The 18,697-nt window shown below is 56.5% G+C and overlaps 3 protein-coding genes across 3 annotated transcripts; 2 read left to right on the forward strand and 1 right to left on the reverse strand.

Annotated features, from left to right (window-relative positions):
• The first annotated feature begins 65 nt into the window (after positions 1-65).
• PANX3 (pannexin 3) lies at positions 66-3,017 on the forward strand. Its single transcript, XM_062508786.1, has 5 exons — positions 66-246; positions 909-1,051; positions 1,149-1,363; positions 1,481-2,145; positions 2,956-3,017. Exons 1-5 carry the CDS (start codon positions 66-68, stop codon positions 3,015-3,017), a joined length of 1,266 nt encoding a protein of 421 aa, XP_062364770.1.
• A 397-nt stretch (positions 3,018-3,414) lies between these two features.
• SIAE (sialic acid acetylesterase) lies at positions 3,415-8,842 on the reverse strand. The gene is made up of 10 exons (XM_062508715.1): positions 8,715-8,842; positions 7,089-7,253; positions 5,874-6,037; positions 5,652-5,790; positions 5,382-5,565; positions 4,984-5,093; positions 4,766-4,899; positions 4,450-4,604; positions 4,175-4,370; positions 3,415-4,099 (listed from the first exon to the last, which is right to left on the reverse strand). The coding sequence occupies exons 1-10, from the start codon at positions 8,764-8,766 to the stop codon at positions 3,818-3,820; spliced, it is 1,581 nt and encodes a 526-aa protein (XP_062364699.1). The 5' UTR covers positions 8,767-8,842; the 3' UTR covers positions 3,415-3,817.
• A 4,201-nt stretch (positions 8,843-13,043) lies between these two features.
• NRGN (neurogranin) lies at positions 13,044-18,244 on the forward strand. The gene is made up of 3 exons (XM_062508741.1): positions 13,044-13,668; positions 16,064-16,270; positions 18,061-18,244. The coding sequence occupies exons 1-2, from the start codon at positions 13,654-13,656 to the stop codon at positions 16,268-16,270; spliced, it is 222 nt and encodes a 73-aa protein (XP_062364725.1). The 5' UTR covers positions 13,044-13,653; the 3' UTR covers positions 18,061-18,244.
• Positions 18,245-18,697: the final 453 nt, after the last annotated feature.

An 18,697-nucleotide genomic window follows, 5' to 3' on the forward strand; every position in this document is an offset into this window, starting at 1 on the left:
CAAAGTCACTCCTTGAGCCAGTCACACCTCAGGCAGCCCTCCCTGCATCTGTTCCTCACTTCAAAATGTCCCTCTCACACACAGCTGCTGAGTACATGCTCTCTGATGCTCTGCTCCCAGATCCCAGCAGTTCCCGAGCCAAGGGCTTGCGGCTGGAGCTGCCCAGTGATCGCCTGCTGAAGTTTGTCACCGTGGGGCTGCCCCTCTTCCTTGTCTCACTGGCTTTCGCCCGGGAGTTCTCTGCTGGTGAGTTGTTGTGGCTTTTTCAATGTGTTCTTTGAGTCGTGGGCAATCGCCAGTGGTAGTTCAGTTGTTGTGGCGAACCCCCTGTATTCTTGATGGAGTGATCCAAAGTGGAACAGCCTGGAACTCTGCTTTTAGGAGTTGCCTAAATGGGTGTTTATTGATTGTTTTTAATGGATCATAATTCACTGGGAGAGTCTGAGAACAGCTGTGCTAACCCCAGGAACAGCACTGAGTCAATGCCCAGCCTCAGCTGCTTGCGCCTAGCACCTTTGGGTGCCACGGGCTTGTTTCCAAGGAAGAGGAGGAGGAGGAGGGTGCTGGCAGCACGGAGAGATGCATTGTGACCTCAGGCTAAATCTGGCCTCGGCCAACATCCAGCTGCTGTCCCTGAGGATTTAGTTTTACTCCAGTTTCTGGCTGGTCAGTCTATAATTCCCTACACTGTGTACACACTAGTACACACAAAGGGTTTGTGTTTGGGAAGAGATGGAAAAGTCCTCGCTAGAAACACAGCAGCTCCAAAATGACCATGAAAAGGGCTTTTTTTAAATTCAAAGCAATGCCTGAGATGTAATTATCCCCCTGTAAGGCATTGGTTTGTAGCTGCGGAGTGTTCCTCCACCCTCCATGGCTGAGGTTTGCTCTCCTTCTCCTTACCCCAGGCTCCCAGATCAGCTGCTTCTCTCCTACCAACTTCACGGGGAAGCAGTCTGCCTACACTGACACGGCCTGCTGGGACTCCCTCATTCACCATGGCTTTGATGCCGAGGGACATGCTGTCACCAAGTCCCTTTGGGCTCTCAAGGTAGGGTCAAAATCACATCTGGGTGCCCCTGCATCCCATCTGGACCACAGCAAGAGCGACTCCATATCCTCAATGACCGTTCCTCTTCTTCACCCAGGTCTTCCCCTACTCGCTGCTGGTGGTGGCAGTGCTGATGTACCTGCCCTACCTGCTGTGGCGTTATGCTGCTGCCCCCGCCCTGCACTGCGACCTCCTCTTCATCATTGACGAGCTGGATAAGTCCTACAACCGCTCTGTGCGCCTGGTGCAGCACATGAAGAAGGTCCAGCAGGCCAGTACCGAGCCAGAGCAATTCTGGGAGGAATACCAGAGGTGAGGCCAGGTCACTGTGGCCCTTGGAGTCCCTCCACCTGAGTGTGGCTGCACCCAGGATGGACTTGGGTGAAATGGGGGGTTGCTCTCACTCCCCCTGTGTCCCTCCACCCCCAGGGCCCGCCGGGAGAGGTATTTCGAGTTCCCATTGCTGGAGCGGTACCTGACCTGCAAGCAGCATGCCCATGCCCTGGTGTTCATCTACATCCTGCGGAACCTGCTTCTGCTCCTGTTCCTGGCTGCCACCTGCCTCTACCTGGTCTTTCTCCACCTCAACATCTTCTTTCAGGATGAGTTCAGCTGCTCCATCAAAACAGGGCTGCTTCAGGCAGAGCCGCACATCCCGCTGCTCATCCCTTGCAAGCTGGTCTTCTTCTCCGTGTTCCAGATCATCAGCCTCTCAATTGGCAGTGTCTATGTTCTCCTCATCCCCGTTGTCATCTACAATGCCCTGCAGCTCTGCCAGTGGGACAAAGGGCTGCTCTCTGTCTATGAGATGCTGCCTGCCTTTGACCTGCTCAGTCGCAGGATGCTCACCTGCCCCCTCAACGACCTCAACATCATCCTGCTCTTCCTCCGTGCCAATATCTCCGAGCTGACCTCCTTCAGCCGCCTCAATGCTGTCAATGCCCTGAGGGAAGCCACTGCCAACAAAGAGGACATTGATACAGTCATCGATTTCATGACGCTGCTGGCTGGGCTGGAGACCACCAAGCCCAAACACCAAACTTGTACCCCCGAGGCTGAAGGCAGTACAGCCCTCTCCAACGGTGTGGCCCTAGGTAGGCTTTCTGGGTAGAAACAACTTCTTCCCTCTTCTGTTGGCTCCCACACCACATCCCACCCTCAAAATGGCTGGACCATCCAAAACCCTTTCCCAAGACCTTAAGGTGTTTAGGGCATATCTGGGGGGTCACTGTGAGGGCTGACAAATCCTGAAAGGGCTTCTGGCATGCAGAGTGTGTGATGCTACTTCGATCCAAGGTGTGGGCAGGGGTTGCTATAGGAACAGCAAGCCAAGAAATTGCTGCTTAAATCCAAGCTCTGGGCAAACTGCAGGGCTGGGAGGGTCCCTGTTTTTGGCAGCTCATCTTGCTGGGAGTGGGGTTGGGAGTTTTAAATCTTGGGGGGCTGATGCCATGCCCACCCCCTTCTCCCATTTGCATGGCACTGGTGGGCACAGTGAGGCTGTGTGTGGAGATGGAGATGGGTTCCAAGATAGAGGCGCATTCTCAGGATCTGCACTGCTCCCTCTCCCACATGCTTTGGGTTTTGGGGAGCTGGATGCCTCCTTTGGGGATGCACAGGGACCCCTGGCACCCATGGCAGGTGGTTTACAGGCTGTGTGAGACAGCCCAGCCCCACAGGTAGGAGCTGAGAGGCCTGGGCTTCATTCCTGACCCTGAACACATAGTCTGAATTATGGTTTTAAAAAATCCACAGACTGAGCTGGCTTCTGCATCCTTATTACCATGGCAACCCAGGGCCAGCACAGCTGGCTCCTGGGCCAGTTACTCAGTGCTGGAAAAAGCCCAGATCCTAGTCTGCCATTGCCCAGCTAATTAACTGCCTGCTCTTTCCCCCTTGTCTAGAACCAAAGCCTGGAGTGGAAACAATGGGAAAAGCCTCACGAGACTCGCTCGGCTCTGCCTGACCCAGAAGCAGACAGCAGGCAGGGGATCCTGTGATCCCAGGATCCACTTTTCTGACACAGCTGTCCTTCAGCAGCCAGGATGAACCCACCTGTGCTTCCAGCACCTGGCCTTCTCTTATGTACATTTGTCCAGCAAAAAGGGTTAAACAATCCATGTTTTGTGCAGAACCTCTTGGGTCTCTTATTCTAAGTGCTGGGTGCGACGCTGTGCCTCTTCCACACAAATTTCCCAGTTCTTATGGCAAGAGGTAAGGAAGGGTTAGGCATGCTCCTCTGAAGGAAAAAAAGGATCCAGGAATAAAATTACATGGTTTATTAACTGTTTATTAAGAGAGGGAGGTGGAAGGCACTCACAGCCCTCCACAGCTCCCTGTCCCAGCCCAGCCTTAGTGTTTGGTCGTTTTCTTGGCAGAGCTTCTCTCTCCCCCTTTCCACCCTGCAACTGGAAGCTGATCCCTGGATCCTGTGAGCACTCCTCCCTGGGGATCAGCAGTCCGTGCCCAGAGAAATGGGGTGTCTAGGGGGCCAGGACCAGCTCCACAGGCAAGTGAGCAGCAGTGAGGGGTTTAGCTCTCATTGGTGTGTCCTGCTGCTTCTCCTTACATAATTTTTCATGTATTTAATTGTAATTTGTCTTTTTCCCCCTTCCCCCACCCCATAGCCTTGGATTCAGTCCACAGAGGAGCTGAAAAGTTGTTTAATTAATAAGGTTGTAATGAAGCCTCTGATTCCATGGCTTGAGAAGGGAGAGTGCCGGGAGCCATGAGTGCTTTGCCAGAGGCCTAAGCTCACTCATCTCCCTAATTCAGGGGGAAGCTGGAGCCAGAGAGGAGCAGCAGCTCCCTCCCTCCAGCAGTCTTCCCTGCAGGGATGGTGTCCAGCAGGAAGGGGGGTGCAGGCAGCCCCTGGGGGTTATAGAGGGGGCAGGCCTGGTACTCACAGGGCCACTCTGCCCAGGCATAGCGCAGGCCCAGCACCAGTGTCCTGCAGCCACTCAGGGTCAGCGTCACCGTGCGGGACCCTACTGCCACCACCGGTGCTGGCAGCCACTGGCACAGGGATGCCTGGCTGGAGCAGCACACCTGGGAAGGAAAGAACCCCCCATCAGAGTTGCCTTCCTTTTCACAGCACTTTGGAGAGGATATCCCACTCCTCACCTCAAATGCCTGTGCATCCCTCTGATGGCAGAGGAGCTCTTGGTTGTAGGTGACATTCAGCAGCCCCCTGGTCACCTCCAGGATAGCCCGGGTGGGATATGGTCCCTGGAACACAACGTCCTTGTCCCCATAGGCCACAGCCCTGGCACCCAGCAGCAGTCGGTGCACCACATTCTGCTTGTCCCGAGGGTGGATACTGCCCAGGAAGAGAAGGAAGATGAGGTTGACACCCAAAAAACTCCATCCCTACACCCTCACCCCACCCCAGGCCGCACCTGCCATAGGGGGACTGCTCATCGCCCAGATCCATGGCCACGGCCATGAAAGTGCTGGGCATCCTGGCATTGGGAACAACCCCCAGGTCGGCTGTTTGGTGCCAGCGGAGCCGGGCGAAGCTGTCATCTGCACTCCGACGGCGGTAGGTGGACAGCTGCGAGCCACAGGGGAAACGGGGGAGTGGCTCAAATCCCAAGACTGCCCACTGTGGACCCTGCCTGGGATTTTCAGCACTTGGCAGGATCCATCCATGTGTTTACAAAGTCCTCTCCCTGGGCATACCCCCAGCACAACCTGCCTCTCAACCCCCCACACCTGCACAAAGCCAAAGGGGAGAAGTGGCTCTGTCTGTCCAGCTGATCCAGTGTGGAACGCCCGGCGCCAGTCGGTGATGAGTGCGGGGAAAGTGCAGTTGTACTGGTCTGTGTTCAGGAAGGCATTGGCCTCACCTGTCCCCCAGAAAGAGGGGCTGGTGAGAGCTCAGTGAGACAGTGGGGTCTGCTCTATCCCGGGGGATTGAAATGGGGCCTTACCCTGGTACCAAGCAACACCCCGCAGGGTCATGTTGAGTAGCGGGTGGATCATGGCATTCCAGAGCACTGAGGGAGTTTGTGGGCCAGAGAGATGCTGATGTGGGGAGGCGCTGGAACACAAAGCTAAGATTAAGGGGGGTATAAAGCACAAGGCATGCTTTAGGTTAAAGCAAGAACCATGCCAAAGGGAGATCTGGGGTTCCTCCCTTCCCCCTTTACCCACCCAGATGTGCCTAACACTCTTGGCATGGGAGGGGGTTTTATCCAGAGGGGACATAATGATGCACAGAGGGGTCTGTGAGGCTCCGAGAGAGGAGGTGGGATGGGAAGGGATGAGGGTACTCCCCAAAAGCGGTGTGGCACTGGGCAGGAGGTGTTTCCACAGCACCTTCTCTCACCTCCCTGTGTCCTCCAGGAGCCCACATGCCTGCAGAACCCGGCGGGAGGACCAGGCCTCGATGGGCGTCCCCCCCCAGGCCACCTCCACCAGCCCGATGGGGGACCCCAGAGCCTCATACAGGGAGCGCCCCAACAGCCAGCACACGGCCGAGAAGTAGGTGAAATTCCCGTGGCCCAGGTTTTCTGCTCAAGAAACAGCAGGCTGCAAAGAGAAACACTGGGGAAAACGCCATTCCCAAGCACTCTTTTTGGAGGCACATTGCACTCACCAGCTGTGGGAATGGACCACGGCAAGTCAATCTGCTCCAGGTCCTCCAGCTCCACATCGGAGCGGGCAGGCGCCGCAGCAAAGATACGGACATGGGGATAGCGAGCGGCGGCAGCGAGCTCCTGGCTGGCATTGGCCACCTGAAGAAGGGCCAGGAGCATGCAAGGCACTTCCCTGCCTGATCCCTACCTGGTCCTGCCTGATCTGTGCTGTGGGGCCTTACCTGCAGGACCGTCATTGCCATGTTGCTCTGCCCACTGCAAAGCCACACATCTCCAAAGTAGATGTCCCGCAGTGTCACGTTCTCCAAACCCTGTTCAGCCATCAGTGCATAGGGACCACCCTGATCCATTGGGTCCAGGACAGTTGTCCAAGTCCCAGAAGGTCCTGGAGGAAGAGGATGGTGCTTATCTCCCACCACCCGTATGAAGACCTCAAGACCTTTACCAGGATGTTGGATGAGCAGCCAACAGCCAGTGGAAAAGGACAGCCAACAAGGAAAAACTTCCCCACCACAGAGACAGGTTGGGGAAATGGATTTCAGAAGCTCTCTGACATCAGAGGGACCTTCCTCCTGCAGGAATTTATGGGTTAAGAAAGAAAACCTGGAAAACAAATGTGTGTCAGAGCAGAAGCTGCTGGGAGGAACTGGGATTACAGGAGCAGCTTGGTGTGTGTGACACTGAGATGTCTCCAGCTAATTTTAGAGGTGCCAAATCGAAGCATAAAGATATTCTGCTGGAGCTTAGTGTGGATTTTCTGGCTAGATCCTGCAGATCTCCTGGATCACTGCTCTCCCACAAGACACCTCCAGCTCTTCATCTTATGGAGGTGCCCTTGGGCAGCGATTTTACCCTCCAAAGGCTACGAGCTCCCTCCCAACTCTTCAGGCAGGGATGTAGCTGGGATTTGAGGTGCCCCTGAGCCCTTCCAGCTCCATGAAGCCTCTGCTTGCATGGACAACATCCTTTGGGGATTAGAGATCCCACAGGATCCTCCAAGGGGGCACAGATCAAAAAAGAAGCTGGGAGTTCTCTGGACATTCCTCAAGCCTGGTTTAGACAGGGAGAGAAGCTAAATTCCCCCTCTCAACTCCACAGCCTCATCACTCGGCTCCAGCCTGTGCGGTGCCACCCACTCCAGCAGCAGCTCGGCTCCCGCTGGGCACCCACGGGATGTGCTGCTGGGAACCAAAGTGAGCAAAGGCTGGCACTGCTGTGGGGGGCAATGGTTGAACCCCCCCAGGTCTCTTGGAGAGGGAAAAGCACAAGCTGGAGATGTCACCAGCACCTCTGCAGCCCCAGGGCAGGAGTGTGACAAACACAGGGGTGGTGCCAAACCCTGTCTCACCCCACCATCGGCTCCAATTTGGGCTCAGAAAAGTTCTTTGGCCACCAAAACCATCGGCCCCAATGTCTAGTGAAAGGCTGGGACTGACCTTTAACCTGTGCTGTTTTCTTCATGATGATGAAGCCACTGGCCGCTGAGAGAGTCACGGTGACCATGGCCCCCAGCTCCCCGTGGCCCCACACCACAGCCCCTGATGGCTTCTTCTGCAGCACCATGTGGTCACCATAGTAGGAGGCAAACCCAAGCATTCCCCCTGGAATCAGCAAACAGCGCAAACATCAGCTCCAAGAGAAATATACCCTCAGCATGGCCTCTGACCCCCTCTGAAATACAGATTATATGAGACCCCCACTTAATTTACAGCTTCCTGGTCAGCTTTAAGGTGGTTAAAATCACCACAGAGCTGAGGAAGAGGCAGAATTTAAAGTCCACAAAAGGGAATTCACCTCCCAAAGCACAGGGAGCGTGTTACATCTTGTATCACACGAATTTGGATACAGATTTTGGTAAAAACTCCTCTAATAACAGCATGGGAGTGTTTCTCCCAGCCCAGCCTTGCTAATGAATGTTCTGATGTATTTTTCCCTTGGAAAAAAAACTTTGTCAAGGGGTGGGATGGAAAATATCAAGTGTGCAGCATTGGCACCTTCAGTGGGGACAGAAGCAGAAGGCTCAGCCCTGGTACCCCCAAAAGCCCCATTTCTGCAGGGGGAAAGGAAAGGAAAGGAAAGGAAAGGAAAGGAAAGGAAAGGAAAGGAAAGGAAAGGAAAGGAAAGGAAAGGAAAGGAAAGGAAAGGAAAGGAAAGGAAAGGAAAGGAAAGGAAAGGAAAGGAAAGGAAAGGGTACTAAGTCCTCGGCCCCTCAGGAGTCAGCTGCATAGCTGGTCCCACTGCCTCATGCCACGAGTCTCCAGGAGTTATATAAAAAACAAGTCAGAGGAGAAAAAAAATTAAAACTGAGACACCAGGGAAGAGTGGAAGCTATAAAAAGCAGCTGGGAGGAGGAAAGGGAAGAAGAAGGGAGGAGGGAAGGGAGGAGAGCCCACGAGACACCACCAAGAAGCCGCATGCGGCTCCCACCTTACGTAAAGCATCGTCCCACGGCAGCAGTGCTGGGCCAAGGGCGTTGGGGAGGGGCTGGGGGTGTGAAGGGTGTTGGAAAGGGGCTGGGAGTGTGAGGGGTATCAAAGTGGAACTCGGAGAATGTGAAGGGCATTGAACTGGGGCTTGGGGGCATGCCCCGGGTGTCAAAGTGGGACTCAGGGTGCACAGAGGGTGTCAAACTGGGGCTCTGGGAGTGCAGAGGGTATAGAAGAGCTTGGGGGTGCAAAGAGTGTGAAAGATGGGTGGGGGGCATCAAAACTGAGCTAAAGGTATGCCAAAGGCATCCAAGTGGGGCTGGGAGGACACCAAGGGCTCCAGAGGGGCTCAGAGTAGTGCCAGCGTCATCAAAGAGGGTCTGGGGCTTCAAAGCGTATCAAAGGGGGGCTGAGGAGGTTTACAGGAGGTGCCAAGAGGGGCACTCGAAAAATGGGGCTGGGGAAGAGCCAGTGCACATAGAAGGCTCGGAGTGTGCAAAGGGCACGAAATCAGGGCTTGGGAGGGCTTAGGGAATTCCTTGGGCATCGGAGCCGGGCTGCTATGATGCCAAGGGTTTTGGCGGTGCCAAGTGCCCCGAAGTGGGTCTTGGAGGCTGACCCTTCCCAGCCCTTTACCTGCCGCCGCCGGAGCCACAGCCAGCAGCGCCAGCAGCGCCCACGCCGCCATCCTGAGGGGACAACGGGCTGCGAGAGCGCCGGGACCGCCGGTACTCCCCCGGTACCGTCCGGTGCCCCTCGGTACCGCCCGGTGTCCCCCGATACCGCCCGGTGCCCCTTGGTGCCCCCCGATATCGCCCGGGGCCCCTCGGTACTGGCCGGTGCCCCTCGGTGCCGCCCGGTGCCCCCCGATATCGCCCGGTGCCCCCCCGGTACCGCCCCACAGGCGGGCCCGGCGCGCGGGGGTGTGGCCTGAGCACGCACCGCCCGTGGGGGGGGGCGGTTGCCGAGCGACGGCGTCCGCACCACGGCCTGAGGCACCGGCGCAGCCCGGTCCGGTCTGACGGGAGAGGCCGAGGGGAAAGGCCGGGAGCGCTGGGCCGAGGGTTGCGGGGCTGCGGGGGGGGTAGAGCCGGGGCACGCTGGGGAAGGGGAGCCGGGGCCCCCCATCAGCCCGCTCCTCAGCCCGCCCAGGCCGGGGCCGCGCGCGCACGGCGAGAGGCGGCCACGCGCGTGCGCGGCGGGGCAGAGCGAGAGTGTCGCCCCCTAGCGGCGGCTCTGGCCCCCCGCAGACTTTGGTCCGCGGGTTCGAGTCCCGGTGTTGCCCGGTGGCACCGGGAACTGAGGGCTGTGGTTAACCCCGGGCTGTGCCGCTACAGTGCGTCCAGAAGAAACGACCATGTCCATCGCCTCCTCCAACAGCAGCATGAGGGTGCCCGCCGGCTTCCGGAATCTGCTGGAGGGGCTGGTGCGGGAAGTGCTGCGGGAGCAGCCCACCAACGTGGTGGCCTTTGCAGCGCAGCACTTCCAAAAGCTGCTGGAACAGAGAGAGGGTGAGTGGCCTTGCCCAGCACCCACGCCCACACTACCATCCCCTGCCCCACACTGCATTGCCTGCTCCATCTGCCCATCACCAGGGCATCAGGCTTGGCCCACATGTCCCTTGCCCAGGGTATCAGTCCTGCCCCATGTGCCCACCATGGAAAGCGTCAGGCCTCTCCTGTGTGCCCATCACCTAGGGCATCAAACCTGCCCCTTGTGCCCACTGCCCGTGGCTTTGTGCCTGTCCCAAATGTCCACTGCCTATGGCCATCAGGCCTTCCATTTGTGCTATCACCCAGAGTGTTGTGCCCGTCCCATGTGCCCATCACCCGTGCTACCAGGTGCCCATTGCATGTGCCATCAAGCCACCTCCTTCCCCAGCTGGTGGCACTGACCCGGTGGCATGGGGAGCCATGCTGGAAGACGACCGTCTCACCTGGCCTCCTTCCCAGGTAGGCTACCCTCCACTCCAGGCTCCTCTAGATTATTTGAGGTGCCAAGAGCTGCACTGGGTCCCTGCTCCCACCCTGTCCCTGCCACCTTTGTGCCACATCATCTTAATTTTCTTCTTTCCTCTGGGACTTGAAGGAGGCCAAGGACACAGAGGGGAAGCCGGCAGCACCAGGGGGAGCAGGTAGCACGCACAGCTCTGGATCACTGTGATTCCACCCCAAAATGCCTGGAGAGGAGCAGAAGGGGAGCACGTCCCCAATAACCCTCATGAACTGGGACACCTCTCTGGAGATGCAACTAGAGCACTTGCCCCAAATCCCCCATTTCCCACTATCCAACCCCAAAACTAAAAAAACCTCTTGGCCCTCCCCTGGTTCCTGCCCTTTTCCCGTGGGTGGGTGCTGCACTCCCATCCCACCCCTGCGGTGCTGTTTTAATGAGGAATTTTATTAACGAGGTCCCCGCCATTATTAGCGCCGATCACCTGAGATTTCTCCCCGAAAAATCCCGGGTTTGGGGCTGAGCTGAGCACGGGATGATATTTTTAGCCTCTCTATTTAGGCCCCTGCATCCCTGGAGGTTGGAAGAAACTTCATAACATCCCAGCGTGAAGGAATGATGTGACATTTCGCCTCTCCTACCCCCTCCATAAGCTGAGATACCTCCATGGAATTTTGGGGTGCGTGCAAGGGCCCCCCAGTTCTATTCTGACCTGTGAAATTTGTATTTTCCCACACAGTGAATTCAAAATCCCCCCCCAAAAAGTGGGGTTTGCATCAAAGCCGGCTGCTCTATTTTTGGAGAGGACTGAACCCCCCCATCCACGCTCACCCCATTTTTACCCCCCTTTCCTGTTTTCCATCGCCATATGTGGTGCTCGCCCACGGCATGGGGCATGACAGCGGGGAAAAACAGGAAGAAGGGATGGGGAAAAAAAGCTGGCGGGGACCCCGTGCCGGGGCTGATGCCAACCAGCTACGCCTTGACCCCCCCTCCAGCACCGCCTCGCCGGCTGCCGGCTCCTGCTTCGGCAGCCGGCAACACTGCCCTCCCAGGGCATCATTCCAGCATCCAATTCCCTTTTCTTTTAAGGATTTCCCCCCCTTTTTTAATAGGATTTTTTAACACCTCGGTGCCACCATCTCAAACCGCGACGGCGGGATGTTCTCAGCAGGTCTCGCCAGCTGCACTTCCCATTCTCCCCTTCCAAAATCTGAGTTGTTTCCTTGGAATTCAAATTTTGGAGGTGCTGAAGCACCTGAAAAATCATCATCCAGATGAAGGGGTCCAGGGAGGAAAAAATGCAGAGCCTGGAACAGGCTCAAATGCACCATTAATGATTAGAAATGTTCTGGCATTTCGCGTCCCTCCTCCGCAGCCACAGCCTGCGGGAGACGGCGGCACTCGGCGGCTCTGCCAGGACCCGGGTACCGCGGATGGAGCAGATTTTGAGGGCTAATTGAGGGACTAATCCTAATTTTGGGGCTAACTTCTCAGATCCATGATGGATGAATCACCCCAAAAACCATTCCTTACTTAATTCGCCCAAAACACCTGGTCTTTTCTCATTGGAGCAGGCAGTGATGGATCTGGAGGGTCTAAAATCCAAGGAAAAGGATCTCTTCCCATCAAAAATCCCAGCAGAGCTGCCAAGGCTTCTCCTGGAAGCTGGAGCAGGGTTTTCTGGAGCACAACTATTCCCATTTCCCGCCCCTCCCCGCCCCCCCCCCCCCCCCCCCCCCCCCCCAGTGTGCTGGTGGGAAGAAGTGATAGTGGAAAAGTGGCTCCAGTGGGGGAGAGCTGGGTGCCAGTGGCTCACAGGGGAATTTGAGGGATGCTTGGGAGCATTTCCCAAGGGGGAATTTGGGGGCCTGGCTGATGCTGGGGCAGGGGTGAGCCCATCAACCTCCAAGTGTGGGTGAAGCAGTTGAGGGTGGCAGTGGTGGGATGTTCCTGGGATGGGAACGGGGAGTGGGATGGGGAGCGGGGTGTGTGGGTGTCCTGGGGAGCTGGGGTGTCAGGGGACAAGAGGTGCCACCACCTGCACCCAGCAGGAGTGGCCTTGGAGACAGATGGAGATGGGATGGGAGTGGGAACAAGGATGGTGATACAGCAGGGGACGGGGCCAGGGATGAGGGTGATGCTGGGGTGGGGACAGGGTCAGAGATGATGGGCGTGAAAGTGGGAATTTGGGCAGGGATTGGCATTATGAAGAGGATAGGGACAAGAAGTGGGATGGGGATCATGACAGGGAAGGCAATAGAGATGGGGACAGGGACAGTGGTAGGGATGGAGAAGGTGGTGGAGGTGATGGGGATGAGGTCAGGGATGGGGACAGGGTGGTAGCAGCAGTGGGGACATTGCCCGTTCCAGTGCCAGAAACAGTGATGTCAGTGGGACAGGGATGCTAACGGGGATGATGATGATGAGGATGGTGGTGGTGGCAAAGAGGAAGGTCAGTGCCAGCAGGCCCCCAGGCAGGATGACCCCTGTGAGCAAACTTGGCCAGAGAGAGCCAGTGGGGCCCGGCTGTGCAGGTGGGTTGGTGGGTGCTGGTGCCCACCTTGGGGGGGCCACACTGTGTTTTGGGGGCTGGCTGGAGCAGCATCGGCACGGAGCCCACGGGCGACTTATGCAGTTGCTTAGCAACTCCCAAACCCGGATTAGAGGCGAGCGAGGCAGGCGATGGGGGGGCTGTGGGCTGCAGCCCCCCGCATTGCCCTGGGGGTCCCTCCTGTTTCCCGGGGTGCCCCAGCTCACCCTGCCAGTCCCAGCACCTTGGCATGGTCCGGGGCAGCAGCAGGGTCCGCAGGGAGCACCGAGGGCTGTGAAAGTGGATGGGAGTGCAGGTCTGGTTGGAGAACACCCCAAATGTGGGGGGTCAGATGCTCCTATGAGTGGGTAGGGGACCCCCAGACCCCAGATGTGGAGCCCACTCCTCTGCTTGGAGCCTGCAGCTGGGCACATCACCCCCGGGGTTCTGTGGGTGCTCAGTGGGACACTGTGTCCCACCATGCCCACCCTTTCTCACCATCTTCATCCTTGCCATCCTCATCCTCGCCCTCCTTCAGGACCAAGTCCTAAGTAGGTCAAGAAGGTTTTTTCCCCCGTGCAAACCAACCCGAGGGGCAAAACCTGCCTCCAGCATCACTGTGGGTCATGTACCCCCCAAAAATGAACCCATTATCCCCACTTGCTATAACTTTGCCCCCAGAAAAACCCTCCACGCCGAAGGCAAGGCTCATCACATCTTGGCTCGCATCCTCTGCATGTGATGTTGTGTTCCACGAAACTCCAAAGCGAGCTGCCGTCTCCTTTAAGTGTTAGGAGGGAGTTGGAGGCTGCGAAATAAAATTGGAGGAGGGAAAATAAAAAAAAAAAAAAAAAAAAAAAAAAAAAAAAAAAAAAAGAGGAGAAAGGGAGGAAAAAAAAAATAAGGCACCCCTCCTTCCCCCCCAAAAGCCTGGCAGGGGTGTCGGGCTGATAGGCTCGCCCGGAGGAAAGCGCATTACGTAGGCAAGCGGCTCCGCTCAACTTGCCACCTGCGCCGGGAGAGCTGCCGGGGAAGCGAGATCCTGCCGGAGCCCCTCGCCCGCCGCTGGCCGCCCACCCGCCCTCCGCCATGGACTGCTGCAATGTAGGTGCCCCTTCCCCCGATCCCCCCAGCACCCGCTCCTGCCTTTAATCCATTATTACTGCTCTGGGCTGGGGGCGGCCGGGGGGTTTGGGGTGGTGGGGGCGGGGGGTGCGATGGGTGCTGCACCCACCAAGAGCTCAACCAACTCCGCGAACCCCCCAGCGCTGCTGCAGCCCCCCAGGCCCTTCTTGCCCCCAGCCCCCCCAAATCCTCACTCCTGCCAGTTCGGAATCCATCCCACCGGAGCCACAGCACGGCCAGCATCCTGCACCCCACAGCCCACTGAGGAAAAGCCCCCTGTCCTCGAATCCAGCTTTTATTTAGCTTTTTCTTCCTCCCACCCCTCAGTTGCTCTACAGGTGGAATCGGGGGCTGTGTATGGAAAAAGGGCTTAACTGGGGTTGCACCCCTCTCACCTCACCCGAGGGTGAACTCCCCTTCCTTGGCCACCAGCCGGCCTGGGGAGAAAACCACATCCTTTTCCCTTTTCTCCCTGATCCCCTGACTTTTGCTTCCCCTTTCCCCCTTTTCCTTCCCCTTTCCCCCTTTTATTCTCCCCTTTCCCCCTTTTTTTCTCCCCTTTCCCCACTTTCCTCCCTGTTTTCCCCCTCCTGCTAGGACGGCAGCACAGGGAAAAGCCCCCATCTCTCCTCCTGGACACCTTCAGAGAGGCAAAGCCCACCCTGGATATAGGATTTATCCTGCCTGGATATAGGATTTCTCCCCTATGTATAAGGCTTTTTCTCTCTTATGTAGGATTTCTCCTTCTCAATATAGGATTTCTCCCCTAGATACAAGTTTTCATCAGCTGCATAGAGGTTTTCACCCAATGGATTTGGTGTTTTTCCACTGAATGTAGGATTTCTCCTGTCAGTATAGGCTATGGTCCCCTGTTTATGGGTTTTCTCCCCTGAATATGGGATTTATTCCCTGACTATCAGATTTTTTTCTCTCCTGAAAATATATTTTTCCTACCTATATACAGGATTTCTCAGCTTGGATATAGGTTTCTGCTACCTGTATGTAGGATTTCTTCCCTGAACATAGGATTTCTCCCTGGATATAGGAAATGCCCCCACATATATAGATTTTCTCGACCTGTATATGGTATTTCTGCCTTGGATATAGGATTTCCTCTCTCCTAATATAGGATTTCTCTCTTGGATATAGGCTTTCTCACCTGGATATAGGATATGCCCCTCCATGTATAGGTTTTCCTCCTTTGCTATAGGATTCCCTTCTCCAGATACAGTATTTCTCCCCTGGATATAGGTTTCTCCCACCTGTATATAGGATTTCTCCCCTGGATATAGGTTGTTCTCCCCCACCTCTACATATATAGGATTTCTCTCATGAATATAGGCTTTCTTTCCTAGATATAGGATTTCTTTCCCCTGGCTATAGGATTTCTCCCCTGGCTATAGGATTTCCCGCCCTGGATATAGGATTTCCAGCCCTGGCTATAACATTTCCACCCTGGACATATCATTTCCACCTTGGACCCATCCTCACCTTTCACAACTGTAAAACAACCTGAGCAACTCTATCGAGTCATGGCACACTCCCATGGGATGAGCTTCCTTCCCCCCCAAATCTACAGCTTCAAAAAAAGCCCCCCAGAACTCCTTTAAGTCCTTCCAAATGCTCGTGGGGCAGCACAAAGGCTTCATCCCCACAGCTGCCAGCACTGGATCATCCAATGCCAGCTCATTTCCACCTCATTTCGTTTTCCCTTTTTTTCTTTTTTAATTTATTTTCCCCCTGTTGAACTTGGTCCTGAGTCCAACTGATCTGGTTAGATGTGGCAGGAAGGGAATGGGTTACAGTGATTTGTCCTTGATGGGGCTTTTCCTCCCTTCTGGCATCACTCCTTTCCCAAATTTCCTGCTGTTTTCAACCAAAGCCCTGAGGAGGGCTGCAGGAGGATGCAACAGGCTACGAGGGAAGGAGAAACTGAGGCATGACCAGCTCATTTTATGCAGGATGGGCCCCAGCCCTGTGCCAAAAATAGCCCCTAGAACCCATCCTCTGCTCCCATGGATTCTCCTCTCCCTGCATGATAACTCTGGCTGGAGTCTGGCTTCCTGCAGCCATTTGGTCCAGGGTGGGATTTAGGGAGGAGCAGGAGGTGAAGCATCTTCCCCCGCCTGCAGTTTTGATTGCCATTTCCCCAAGACACATGCAAAGGACCTTGATTTAAAAATCCTCATTTTTAAAACTCTTCATTTTTAGCAAAGGAGCCTAATTTTTAATGAGTAAACCTAATTTTCAGCAGCCCTCCCCCTAATTTTTAGAACAGGGGCTCATTTAAGACTTTCTTGAATGGATTCATTTGGGGAGGGGGCTGCACTGTTCAAGGTCCCTCCAGCTGTAACCCTGCCCTTGCCACCGTCAGGAGGGAGCCTGCACAAAGCTGGACGAGGACATCCTGGACATCCCTTTGGACGATCCTGATGCCAACGCGGCAGCTGCCAAGATCCAGGCCAGTTTCCGTGGCCATATGACCCGCAAGAAGATCAAAGGGGGTGAGATTGATCGGAAAACCAAGGACGCCGAGTGCGCCAACAGCACCCGCGGCGGCGACCTCCGCAACGGCGACTAGGTACATCCCAAACCCCACTTCTTCTCCCCAAAACTGCGTCAGTTCTATAAGGATGCTGCTTGGAGGGTCCTTTGCTGTGTTGATTTGGGATGGAGCATCCTTCCCCAAGCTGGTTTGGGGTGGAGCAACCTTCACCTTCCCTTTCCACTGGTTCAGGGTGGAGAAGGGTTTTTTCCTCCCAGGAGATGGAAACACACAGGCAGGCAGCCCCTGCCTTGCCCTAATTTTGGGTGCGCGCCGTAGTAGTTGGGAAGGATGGGAAGTAGGATGGGAAGGCGCAGCCCTAGATTTGGATTGAATCTCTCCCTTAGCAACACCACCCCGAGCGCCTCGCCTCAGCACATGCTATTTTTAAAAGCCTGTGTCACAGTCTCCTGGCAGGAAAAGGTAAATTTAAAAAGCGCCCACGGTGCCGAGGCCGGGTGGTATTGGAGGCCGGGTGGTGGCTGCGCCGTGCCCGGGCCGTGCCCTGTGCCGTGCCGGTGCCGTGAGCGCGGGATGGCCCCGGGTACCGGCGAGGCTCGTTCGGGGTTAGCGGCGGGGAGGGCGTGCTGCCGGCTCGGCCACGTGAGTGTGGCGGGGCTGCTGGAGATGCAGCTGGGATGGTACTGGGATGGAACTGGGATGGAACTGGGATGCAGTGAGTATGGAGTTGGAATGCAGTGGGGATTTAGTGAAGATACAGTGGGGATGAACTGAAGCGGGAATGCAGTGCGGAGGAAGAGAAAGATGCAGTGAGGATGCGGTGGGGACTCACAAGGCTGCAGTGGGAAGGAACTGAGGATGTAGTGAGGATGGAACTGGAACTCAGCTGGGACACAGGGGGGATGAACTGAGGGTACAGTGGGAACAGAACGAAAATGTGGTGGGGAAGCAACGGGGATGCAGTGAAAATGCACTGGAGATTCAGTGACAGTGCAGTGAGCATGCACTGAGGATGGAGAGGGAATTCAGTGGGGCTGGGATGAGAATGAACTGAGGATGCAGTAGGGATTTTGCAAAGATCCAGTGGGGACAGTGTGAAAACTTGGTGAGGCTGCAGTGAGGCTGCAAAGGGCATGCAGTGAGGATGTGGTGGGGCTGAACTGGGCATGCAGTGGGGAAGCAACAGAGATTCAGTGAGGATGCAATGGGAACGAACAGAAGATGCAGTGGGGAAGCAGTGGGGATTCAATAAGGCTGCAGTGAGGATTGAGTGAGGATGCACTGAGGCTGCACTAGGGCTGCAGAGAGGATGTCACAGGGCTGCAGTGGGGGGGCAGCTGCCAAGTGCAGGTGCTGTGCAGCTTCTTAGGGCCCAGAGGTTCCTTTGGGATGCTTTATTAGAGGGGCTAAGCAGGTTGGCAGCAGGGTAGCCAGGTTCCCCTCCTTCTGCCACAGTGCTCTGTCTAGGGGGTGCAGGCAGTGGTCCCCCCCCGCGTTCCTGGGCTGGGTGAGGGCAGAGTGTGGGCAGCAGTGGAGGCAGGACAAGGGTGCAGGCAGGGTGTGGGTGGGCTGCAAGTAGGGCACGGGCAGGGTGTGGGCAGGGGGAGGACATGGAGAGGGCGCAGGCTGCAGGAGCAGCACATGAGCAGGGTGCGGGCAGGGGGAGGGCAGGGTGCAGGGTGTGGGCAGGGTGCAAGTGCAGGGCACAGAGTGCAGACAAGGCACAGGGTGCAGGGTACAGGCAGGCACAGGGTACAGAGAGCACTAAAGGTGCAGGCAGGGCACAGGGTACAGGCAAGGCTCAAGGCACAGGGTACAGGCAGGGCCAGGCCCAGGCTGACCATTCGCTCTCTCCTTGCTTGCAGGGGCCACCAGCTGCTCACCGGAACCCCCTCGCCACCGAACCCCTCCCGCCGCCGCCCGTCGAGGCCCAGGAGCCCCCGCTTCACCCCCTGCCCCCCGCATGCGTCCCCCGGGGTGCCCCCACAGCCAGGACCTGCCCCTGTCCCTGGCTGCCCCCCCCCACCCCAGACACCCCCCGCCCCAATAAACGCCCCTGCCAGAGCCCCGGCCTGTCCTCGGTGCCTTTCGATGTCACTGGCAGAGCGGTGAGGTCACAGCGGGCAGGGATGGGATGGGCGTGGGGCAGGTGGTGCCCAGCAGTGATCTCCCATGTGTACTTACAGGCACGTGTGACATCACTGCCAAGCGTGTGACAGCTGGCGTGACATCACGCTGGTGCACAGGGTGCGGCGTGACATCACTTGTGGGTAGGAGATTACTTGTGAGGTGCTGGCATGAGATAGGTGGTGATGTCACTACTGGACAGGCGATGGCTGTTGTGACACCATACAGGTGTGTGTAATGTCACTGCTGGATGTGTGATGCCATACAGGTGTGTGTGATGGCCGGAGTGACATCATTCCACTACGTGTGAAGTCACTGCTAGGTGTGACTGTGGGTGTGACATCATACAGGCATGTGTCACGTCACCACTGCTGT

This window comes from Cinclus cinclus, chromosome 25 (assembly GCF_963662255.1).
Source record: "Cinclus cinclus chromosome 25, bCinCin1.1, whole genome shotgun sequence".
NCBI classification, from domain to species: Eukaryota; Metazoa; Chordata; class Aves; order Passeriformes; family Cinclidae; genus Cinclus; species Cinclus cinclus.

Excerpts from the sequence above, each read along its gene's own strand:
- SIAE (XM_062508715.1), bottom strand. The coding sequence starts at position 8,766 with ATGGCGGCGTGGGCGCTGCTGGCGCTGCTGGCTGTGGCTCCGGCGGCG. Across the intron at positions 6,038-7,088 it reads GAAAACAGCACAGGTTAAAG|GACCTTCTGGGACTTGGACA; the intron begins GTCAGTCCCAGC and ends CTCTTCCTCCAG. Across the intron at positions 5,094-5,381 it reads CTCCTGGAGGACACAGGGAG|CGCCTCCCCACATCAGCATC; the intron begins GTGAGAGAAGGT and ends TTTGTGTTCCAG.
- PANX3 (XM_062508786.1), top strand. The coding sequence starts at position 66 with ATGTCCCTCTCACACACAGCTGCTGAGTACATGCTCTCTGATGCTCTG. Across the intron at positions 1,052-1,148 it reads AGTCCCTTTGGGCTCTCAAG|GTCTTCCCCTACTCGCTGCT; the intron begins GTAGGGTCAAAA and ends TTCTTCACCCAG. Across the intron at positions 1,364-1,480 it reads TTCTGGGAGGAATACCAGAG|GGCCCGCCGGGAGAGGTATT; the intron begins GTGAGGCCAGGT and ends CTCCACCCCCAG.